The sequence below is a fragment of the Rhinopithecus roxellana genome, chromosome 13 (assembly GCF_007565055.1).
Source record: "Rhinopithecus roxellana isolate Shanxi Qingling chromosome 13, ASM756505v1, whole genome shotgun sequence".
In the NCBI taxonomy this organism is placed as follows: Eukaryota; Metazoa; Chordata; class Mammalia; order Primates; family Cercopithecidae; genus Rhinopithecus; species Rhinopithecus roxellana.
Genome location: NC_044561.1, coordinates 103,437,575 through 103,448,799, shown reverse-complemented (window position 1 = coordinate 103,448,799; position 11,225 = coordinate 103,437,575). Strand labels below are relative to the sequence as shown.

The window sequence follows — 11,225 nt, the reverse complement described above, 5'->3', positions numbered from 1 at the left end:
TTTTTTAGTAGAGACGGAGTTTCACTGTGTTAGCCAGGATGGTCTCGATCTCCTGACCTTGTGATCCGCCCGTCTCGGCCTCCCAAAGTGCTGGGATTACAGGCTTGAGCCACCGCGCCCGGCCTCAAGGGAGTCAATTTTTGCAAGAGGATATGATAATTATAAATATATATGCACCCAACACTAGAGAGCACAGATATATAAAGCAAAAATTATTAGTTCTAAAGAGAGAGGTAGACCCCAAAACAATAATAGTTAGGGACACTAACACCCCACTTTCAGCATTGAACAGGTCATCAAGACAGAAAATCCACAAAGAAATATCAGACTTAGTCTGCACTATAAACCAAATAGACCTAACAGACATTTATAGAACATTTCATCCAACAGCCACAGAATACACATTATTTTCCTCATCATATGGAATATTCTCAAAGATAAACCACTTGTTAGGCCACAAGACAGGTCTCAAAAGAATCCAAATAATTAAAATCATATCAAGTATCTTTTTTTTTTTTTTTTTTTTTGAGACGGAGTCTCGCTATGTCACCCAGGCTGGAGTGCAGTGGCCGGATCTCAGCTCACTGCAAGCTCCGCCTCCCGGGTTTACGCCATTCTCCTGCCTCAGCCTCCCGAGTAGCTGGGACTACAGGCGCCAGCCACCTCGCCCGGCTAGCTTTTTGTATTTTTTAGTAGAGACGGGGTTTCACCGTGTTAGCCAGGATGATCTCGAACTCCTGACCTCGTGATCGGCCCGTCTCGGCCTCCCAAAGTGCTGGGATTACAGGCTTGAGCCACCGCGCCCGGCCCTCAAGTATCTTTTATGACCACAGTGGAATAAAAGTAGAAATCAATAACAAGAGGAACTTTGAACACTATACAAACACATGGAAATTAAACAACATGATCCTGAATGACCATTGGGTCCATGAAGAAATTAAGACAGAAATTTAAAAACTTCTTGAAACAAATGAAAGTGGAAGTACAACATTCCAAACCTATGGGATACAGCAAAAGCAGTACTAAGAAGGAATTTTATAGCAATAAATGTGTATGTCAAAAAAGTAGAAAAAATGATCAATAAAGCCCTCTCAGTATCAAAAATTATTGCCATATGTTATTCCCTTCCCCAATATAGAAATTATTTGGAAATCAATAACAAAAAGTTCAAGAAAATGTATATTATGAAAAAATCATGCAGGATTTTCAAATATTTTGCACAAAAAAACTTTTACTAACTGGTTATAAAATGTTTGAGGCCGGGCGCGGTGGCTCAAGCCTGTAATCCCAGCACTTTGGGAGGCCGAGACGGGCGGATCACGAGGTCAGGAGATCAAGACCATCCTGGCTCACACGGTGAAACCCCGTCTCTACTAAAAATACAAAAAACTAGCCGGGCGACCTGGCGGGCGCCTGTAGTCCCAGCTACTCGGGAGGCTGAGGCAGGAGAAGGGCGTGAACCCGGGAGGCGGAGCTTGCAGTGAGCTGAGATCCGGCCACTGCACTCCAGCCTGGGCGACAGAGCGAGACTCCGTCTCAAAAAAAAAAAAAAAAAAAATGTTTGAACAAGATCTAGTCTGAGACACTAAAAAAGATAAGACATCAGTCTGAAAACAGCCCCTATCAGAGCAACACGAGTTCTGCTAAAATTGAAGCAAGAACAAACATCAAAGGCATGGTGAAACTTGGGTAGAAGAATGATGACGTCATCGATGCTTTACAAAAAGTTTACAGGACAATGCCCTAAAGCAGTCAGCAGTTTGCAAATGAATAACTCATTTTAAGAAGGGATGAGATAATATTGAAAATGAAGCCATCAGCAGCAGACTGTCCACATCAGTTTGGGAGGAAAAAATTAATCTTGTTCGTGCCCCAGTTGAAAAGGACTGATAATTAACAGTAAAAACAATTGTCAACATCATAGTCTTCTCAATTGGTTCAGTTAATGGAATTCTGACTAAAAAATTAAAGAAGAACAAACCTTCCACTTGATGGGTGCCAAAACCATTGTGTCCAAATCAGCTACAAACAAGAGCAGAGGTTTCAATGAAACTTTAAACAAGTGGGATCAAGATCCTGAAGCATTTATTCAAAGCATTGTGACAAGAGTTGGAATATGACTTTACCAGTATGACCCTGAAGACAAAGTAAAATCAAACCAAAGAGATGGAAGTGATCCATTCAAAGCAAAAGCTGACCAGTTAAGAGCAAATGTCATGTCAAGAATTTTGGGGGGTGCATAAGGCATTTTGCTTGTTGACTTTCTGGAGGGCCAAAGAACAATAACATCTGCTTATTATGAGAGTGTTTTGAGAAAGTTAGCCAAAGCTTTAGCTGAAAAATACCCAGGAAAACTTCACCGGAGAGTCCTTCTCCACCATGACAATGCTCCTACTCATTTCTCTCGTCAAACAAGGGCAATTTTTCAAGCGTTGTGGTGGAAAGTCATTAGGCATCCACATTGCCATCCCGGTAAGGCTCCTTTTGACTTTTCTTCATCTCCTAATCTTCAAAAAAAATCTTTAAAGGACACCAATTTTTCTTCAGTTAATAATGTTAAAGAACATTGATGCGGTTAAATTCCCAGGAGGCTCAGTCCTTCAGGGATAGACTAAGTGGCTGGTATCACTGCTTACAAAAGTGTCTTGAACTTGATGGAGCTTATGTTGAGAAATAAAGTTTATATCTTTATATTTTTATCTTTTAGTGTCATCTTCCACAACCTTTTTGAAGTTCTCTCATAAATAAAAACTCCCCACATGCTCAGATAAGAAACACATTTCTCAACCAGTGTTTCTCAGATGTTAAAGTGCATACAAATCATCTGAGGGTCTTCCTAATACGCAGATTTTGACTGACTCATTCTGAGATGGATTGAAATCCTGCATTTCTGACAAGCTCTCCAGAAGTGTTGATGCTGCTGGTCTTTCCACCACACTGTGACTAGTAAGGTTCAAATTAATTCATACGTAGAAAAGATGACACAGTGGAAATCGAAAAGTGTTTATTTTTAAGTGAATGATTATGATAATGAAACACTACAAATCAAAACTTATGAAGTCCCGCTAAAGCTGCATATAAAGGGAAAATTAGAGTCTTACCCACTTGGCTATACTGAAGAAAAGCTGAAAATTTATAAGATAACAACACAAATAATAAGTTAGAAAACAATAACAAAATAAAATGAAAGGAAGTTCAAAGAAAGGAAGATAGAGCTGAGAGGAGAAAATAATTAAATATTTTTTAGGCCGGGCGCAGTGGCTCACGCCTGTAATCCCAGCACTTTGGGAGGCCGAAACGGGCGGATCAGGAGGTCAGGAGATCGAGATTATCCTGGCTAACACGGTGAAACCCCGTCTCTACTAAAAAAAAAAAAATACAAAAAATTAGCCAGGCGAGGTGGCGGGCGCCTGTAGTCCCAGCTACTTGGGAGGCTGAGGTGGGAGAATGGCGTAAACCCGGGAGGCGGAGCTTGCAGTGAGCCGAGATCACGGCCACTGCACTCCTGCCTGGGCAACAGAGCAAGACTCCTTCTCAAAAAAAAAATAATAATAAAATAAATAAATAAATAAATAAATATTTTTAAATTTTCATAATATTTAAAATAAAATATAATTAAATAAAAATCAAACATAGAATCAACAAAACCAAAAGTTGATTTTGAAAAGACCAATTAATTAATTCACTATAGGAATAACAAAGAAAAAAATGAAAACACATTGTCCATGTGAAGAATAAAACATATAGCCATCACTACAAACTCTATAGATAGTAAAGAGATCAAGGGGCATATTGTGAGTGACTTTATGCCAAAAATCAAATTTAGAAGAAATAAACAACTACTTGATGTGATCCAAGAAGAAACTGAAAATTTGACGGTTCTAAATTGTTAGGGAAATTAAATCTTTAAACTCAGTCGACTTTTTCTGTTACATTCCAATGTCTGATCCCTAGCTCTCTGGGTTTCAAGAGACAGTTGTAGAGGCAGCAGAAAAATATCCTTGCTCTTATATTATAGCTACCATGGTGTGTTCCTGAAGTCCAACATGTCTAATCATGGGATCCTGTTACCCTACCTTCCTGATTATGAAAGAACTAGCAGATTCTCTGCTGGGCCAGTTTGCTGGGATGTTCTGGAAGTCATTCTGGGAGACCGAGCCCACAGTCAGCTTCTGGAAAGAGTTTATAAGCACATAATTCTGAGTATTAAAAATATTTCTAGGCCGGGCGCGGTGGCTCACACCTGTAATCCCAGCACTTTGGGAGGCCCAGGTGGGCGGATCACAAGGTCAGGAAATCGAGACCATCCTGGCTAACACGGTGAAACCCCATCTCTACTAAAAATACAAAAAATTAGCCAGGCGTGGTGGCAGGCGCCTGTAGTCCCAGCTACTCAGTGGGCTGAGGCACGAGAATGGTGTGAACCGGGGAGGCAGAGCTTGCAGTGAGCTAAGATGGCACCACTGCACTCCAGCCTGGGCAAGTGTGGGACTCCGTCTCAAAAAAAAAAAAAAATTCTGTTGAAAATAGCTAGTGTTTTTCATTTCCCAATTGATATACATAAATGCAACACCTTGTGCATGTGAATGATTTGTCTTTTTACAAAATTATTCTACACTGTTGATAGATTCATTCCATACAAGCATGCAACATACTTAATTTTTCATAACTTTACAATTCTTATTAACTCAATTTTTTGTTTCATAATAAATGTGCTTATCTTTGTACTGGTACTCTTCACATTCTTATTGCTTTGGGACTAGCAAGACACAATGAGGTGAATAATATTATTTTAATGCATCTTAGAACACCAGAAACCAATTAATATGTGATATTCAGGATTAACTGATTCCAAAGGGCTGTTAATTCCATCTGTTGATACTGACAAGTAGTAAGTAAATATGCCTAAACTTGATTATTTTTGTTCATAGAAGTAAAATATACATTTCATAAATTGAAAGTTCATAAGAAGATTTGCTTGTTTTAAAAAATAACAGTTTAATTTAAACAAAACCGAGGAGTCATTGGATACTATAGTAGCTAATGAAATCCTAAGAAGACATGAATTTCAGGAAGGTAAGGAACCAGGGAAACTCTTGAAACTTGAACAATTAATAATATTCAGAGCCAATGAGCTTCGATATCTGAGTTTCTTAGGAAACGTTCCAAATTAGCAGGGGAAACCATCTGATTAGTAGGCTTGGTTCTAGTGTTACCCCTGGATCAATCAGCTATGACCAAGGAATCTGAGCAGTATGCTATAAAAATCGTTGCTTTTAATTATTTCAACCATTGTGGAAGACAGTGTGACAATCCCTGAAAAACCTAAAGTCAGAAATACCATTTGACCTAGCAACCCTATTACTGGGTATATGCCCAAAGGAATATAAATGGTTCTATTATAAAGACACATGCATGCATATGTCCATTGCAGCACTAGTCACAATAACAAAGACATAGAATCAACCCAAATGCCCATCATTTGGCCATTTGGATAAAGACTGGATAAAGAAAATGTGGTACATATATACCACGGAATACTGTGCAGCCATAAAAAAGAATGAGATCGTGTCCTTTGCAGGGACATGGATGGAGTTGGAGGCCATTATCCTTAGCAAACTAATGCAGAAACAGAAAACCAAATACTGCATGTTCTCACTTACAGGTGGGAGCTAAATGATGAGAACACATGGACACACAGATGGGAACAATGCACATTGGAGCTTACTGGAGAGTGGAAGGTGGGAGGAGGGAGAGGATCAGGAAAAATAACTAATGGGCACTCAGCTTAATAGCTGGGTGATGAAATAATCTATACAACCAACCCCTATGACACACATTTACCTATGTAACAAACCAGCACATCTTGCACATATACCCCCGAAGTTAAAAAAGGTTTTTTTTTAATTGATACTTTAAAAGGATGTGGGAATCATTGTAAACTCAAAAGTTAAAGATATGCCAAGAGCTGTCTCCCACAAACTTGTTTAACAAACATGTACTGACGTTGTATGTTGATCCAATACCTATGCTGGCCACTGGACATACCAGTACAAACAAGGCAGAATCTTCACGCTCCTCTATCTTTTCTAATTCTCGTGCCCTTAGTGCCAACCTTAACATAACTGGGCTGACAATTAGTGAATCCAATATCTAACTCTTATCCTACTCCAACATTAAGAAAGAGACATGCGACTGGGTGCGGTGGCTCACGCCTGTAACCCCAGCACTTTGGGAGGCCAAGGTGGGCAGATCCCTTGAGGTCAGGAGTTCGAGACCAGCCTGGCCAACATGGTGAAACCCCGTCTCTACTAAAAATACAAAAGTTAGCTGGGCGTGTTGGTGCTCGTCTGTAGTCCCAGATACTCTACTCAGGAGGCTGAGGCAGGAGAATTGCCTGAACCTGGGAGGTGGAGGTTGCAGTGAGCCGAGATCACGCCACTGCACTCCAGCCTGGACAACAGAGTGAGACTCCATCTCAAAAAAACAAAAGAGAGAGACGTGCAAAGGGCTTGCTCTTTCTTTTTTATCTTACATATCTTATGTTTTCCTCCAGGATCAAGAGCAGGAAATTTGGTGCGTAGAGGTGTTCAGGAAAGGGTGTTTTCAAACAGTCAGAAAAAACACAACTACGGTGAGCAGCACACAAACCTGCTTCGGCTGCACTTCACTGCTCATGGCCTAAGGCCATGAAGAGGCCAATAAAGGCTGGAGCTCAGGAGCATCAACCCAGATCCAGGGCTTCCTCTCTGGCACCCAGCCATGAAGCTCCTTTTTCCTATCTTTGCCAGCCTCATGCTACAGTACCAGGTGAACACAGGTAATGTGGATTCCCAGGTTTAAGATGAGTAGATGTGAGGAACCAAGGATTTGGCTGTCCATGACAATGGAAACCCAAAGAGAGGAGGCTGAAAGATGAGCTGTTCAAAAAGATCCTGGCTAATACGGTGAAACCCCGTCTCTACTAAAAAGTACAAAAAACTAGCCGGGCGACGAGGCGGGCGCCTGTAGTCCCAGCTACTCGGGAGGCTGAGACAGGAGAATGGCGTGAACCCGGGAGGCGGAGCTTGCAGTGAGCTGAGATCCGGCCACTGCACTCCAGCCTGGGCGGCAGAGCAAGACTCCGTCTCAAAAAAAAAAAAAAAAAAAAAGAGTTTACCTACTGTATCAGTCGTGCACTGATACATTCTCATAGGCTCCGACTCCCAGACTGTGTCCATTGGGAATACCCAGGAAGCTACAGAGAAAGCAGAATATTTTTTGTCTATTCAGAAACTATCCAAAATATAATACTGCCTTCCTGTCCTGTATATGTCTATCATGCTAAGACTAAGACCAGGTCTACCTCCTTTTAGTTCTATTTCTATCTTAAACCACCTCTTTTTTTTTTTTTTTTTAAAGTCCTGGGGTACTTGTGCAGGATGTGTGGTTTGTTACATAGGTAAATATGTGTCATGGTTATTTGTGGCATCTACCAACCCATCGCCCAGGTATTAAGCCCAGGATGCATTAGCTATTTTTCCTGATGTTCTCCCTCCACCCAGCATGCCCCAGTGTGTATTGTTCCCCTTCCTGTAAAACCACCTCTTGAAACAAAGGTTCCTATCAGTTTGTACTTTGGTGTAAAAAGGAGGAAGTTCTTCCCTCATGCTCAAAAAAACCCCTTTCAAGATCCAGTACACAGGCCTGTGTTCCTCCATCTTGAATTCTTTCAGGTTTTCCAGGGCCTTTATCCCTTCTCTCAGCCTTTGTCTTCCTGAAAATCCCCAAACTACCATAAGGGCATCTAGGAATGCATTATGGCAAAAGGCTAAGCCAGGGGATTAACTATTGTTTTTGGAAAAGAAAGGAGAAGCATTGAGATTTGTTTCAGAATACAAGAATCATCCAGCTATTTGAAAAAAATAGCAATGGGTTTCGGGGCAGGGAAAGTGGAAGAGTCAAAGATGCTTCTAATGTTTTTATCTTGGGACCCTAGGAAAAGGGTTGTACCATAAGCAAGTATGGCTGTGTCATCCTGGGTAAAGTCACTTAACCACTTTGAACTTCAATTTCATATGAATATAATGGGGTTAATCAATGCAACTGCTTCCAATATAAGAATTTTTTTCTGTTTTCCATTTGATGAGAAAACAATGTGGAAATGTATGTGAACATGCTTTGAAAATTAATAGATGCTACATAAATCTCTTGTAATTTATGGAAAATAATTAGTTATTAATATGAACAAGGGAGAAAAGCTTTTTAGATTCAGAAAAAAGAAAGATGAGACGTTAGGATGGAAAAATCATTCAGCAGATAAAGATAAGATACTAAGCTGAGCAAGGAATTTAGAATTATAGATAACAACACAGAAGTTACCTTGGTGGATATGAAGTTAAGGCTGGGATAATGAATGAGACTTCTGAGGGATAGAGTGTCCAAAGAGGCTAGAAGAGATAGGAGAACACCATGCTTCAGGAATCACAGATCTAGCAATTGTTGAGAAAAGAGAAGTCATGGGCTACTGGGTTTGGTGAAAAGAAAGGACTCCTGAAAATTCTATTGATTCTCTTTTGCACTTCTTTCTTAAATTAATTTTATGATAGACTTTGCTCTCATTGGGATTTCCCAAGATTATGGAGATGGGATAGTGATGTCCGACAAGTACCCAAGATGCTAAGTTGAAAGTCTAAAATTCTATCCTAAAAGCAAATAATTACTCTATCCTCTACGTGCCTTTTGCTTCTTAAAGTTACTCAAGGAAGGCAGACTAAACAGGAAATTAATTTTGGAATCAAGAGGGGCATAGAGACTCTCCTGGCCTGCCCATTTGCCTTCAACAACATCCCTAAACACTAGTCTTAAAATTGAGTATGAATAGCAGTTTTAACATCATCTCTAGTTATTAACCTTGGCTCAATGACTTTCTCTTTTTTTATGCAGAATTTATTGGCTTGAGAAGCTGTTTAATGGGTTTTGGGAGATGCAGGGATCATTGCAATGTGGATGAAAAAGAGATACAGAAATGCAAGATGAAAAAATGTTGTATTGGACCAAAAGTGGTTAAATTGATTAAAAACTACCTGCAGTATGGAACACCCAATGTACTTAATGAAGATATCCAAGAGATGCTAAAACCTGCCAAGAATTCTAGTGCTGTGATACAAAGAAAACATATTTTGTCCGTTCTCCCCCAAATCAAAAGCACTAGCTTTTTGGCTAATACCAACCTTGTCATCATTCCAAATGCCACCCCTGTGAACTCTGCCACTGTCAGCACCATGACCTCAGGACAGATCACATACACTGCTACTTCTACCAAGAGTAACACCAAAGAAAGCGGTGATTCTGCCATTGCCTCCCCACCACCAGCACCACCTCCACCAAACATACTGCCAACACCATCACTGGAGCTGGAGGAAGCAGAAGAGCAGTAATGGGGATCTTTCCCTTAAAACTTAAAGTTTCAAGTTCCTCTCTATTTTTGCTATCTATAAAATGACATAGAACTGTTTCCTCTGTCATCAGTCATTCAATAAACACTGTTTGAGCACCTACACTTTATATAATGTTATCATTCTCACAAGAGCCTCACAGAGGGGGTAGAGCTAGGAAGGGATGGAATTGTTTAAATTTAGATGCGTAGGAGAAAGTAAGCATCAGGAAGGTGACTACAGCATCGAGTTTGTCCCATGCATGGCCTAGATTAGGCCTCTGTAACAAGCATTTATGTCTGTTATACAGTGTGCTTTTCCTGGAGCAACAGTAAGGAAAGTATCAAGAGATGTATTTTCTTCTCTCATATATTTGGGAGGAGATGCCCATATGCAAAATAGAATGTGTAGAAATCAGAAAAAGGTTAAATTGATTGTAACATGTGTTTTTGTTTTGTTTTGTTTTGTTTTGAGACAGAGTCTCTCGGTCGCCCAGGCTGGAGTGCAGTGGTGCGATCTCAGCTCACTGCAAACTCCGCCTCCCAGGTTCAAGCAATTATCCTGCCTCAGCCTCCTGAGTAGCTGAGATTACAGGTGTGCACCACCATGCCCAGCTAATTTTTGTATTTTTAGTAGAGACAGGTTTTCACCATGTTGGTCAGGCTGGTCTCGAACTCCTGACCTCGTGATCCACCTGCCTCAGCCTCCCAAAGTGCTGGGATTACAGGCCTGAGCCACCACACCCGGTCAATAATATGTCTTATTGAATGCAATATGTCCAAAACATGATTATGTTGACATGTAATCGATGTAAAAATTATTTATGAGAGTTTATCTTTTTTGGACTACATCTTTGAAATCTCATATGTGTAATTACACTTAGAGCACATTTCTATTCATACTAGCCATATCTCAAGTGTTCATAGTCACATATGAATAGAGGATTCCATAGAATATTGAACAGCACAAGGCTAGAGAGGTTTAGGGCACAAGTAATTATAGTGACTGTTAGGCAAAGGGGATGCCACTAATCCAGAGGAGACAGGCATATTTCTGAGGGCTGTGGCATATAATTTAAGACTATAGAAATTCAGGTCTGATATGCCTGGACTAGCATCCTGATTCTGGCACTTTTTAACTGTGTGGTCTTGAACAAATCATTTATCCACACATAAGCATCAGTTTATTTAGTCATAAAATGGAGATGTGAACATTATATTATATCCCAGAGATCAGCAATCTCAGATCACACTTCCTTTTATTGCCTAAATTACAATGTCACAGACATCTATTCTAGTTTTTAACAGCTTTATTGAGGCATAATTGATATACAGAGAATTGAACATATTTAATGTGAATAATGGCATGAATTTGGGCATATGCAAATGCCTGTGATACTATCACCACAATCAAGGGGATAGACATATACATCACCTCCCAAAATATATTTGTGTCCTTTTGGTTTTGTTTTTGGGAAGAGGGGGTGTTGCTTTTATGTTTGTTCAGTAAACTTTTAACATGAGAATCTTTCTTAACAAACTTTGAAGTGCACAATACCATATTGTTAATTACAGGCACTGTGTTGTACAGCAGATCTTTAAAACTTTCTCATTTAGTATAACTGAAACAATATCCATTAAACAACTCCCTATTTTCCGCACCCCACATCCAAATCCCTAGCAACCATTATTGAATTCTCTGCTTCTACAAGTTTGGCTTTTTTAGATACCACATATAAATGAGGTTATGCAGTATTTGTCTTTCTGTGCATGACTTCTTTCCTTTAGCATAATGTCCTCCAAGTTCATC

General features: G+C 40.0%; 1 protein-coding gene across 1 annotated transcript; it reads left to right on the top strand.

Annotated features, from left to right (window-relative positions):
* Positions 1 to 6,737: 6,737 nt before the first annotated feature.
* On the top strand, positions 6,738 to 9,537 carry DEFB129 (defensin beta 129). The gene is made up of 2 exons (XM_010361275.2): positions 6,738 to 6,820; positions 8,926 to 9,537. Exons 1-2 carry the CDS (start codon positions 6,763 to 6,765, stop codon positions 9,417 to 9,419), a joined length of 552 nt encoding a protein of 183 aa, XP_010359577.1. The 5' UTR covers positions 6,738 to 6,762; the 3' UTR covers positions 9,420 to 9,537.
* Positions 9,538 to 11,225: the final 1,688 nt, after the last annotated feature.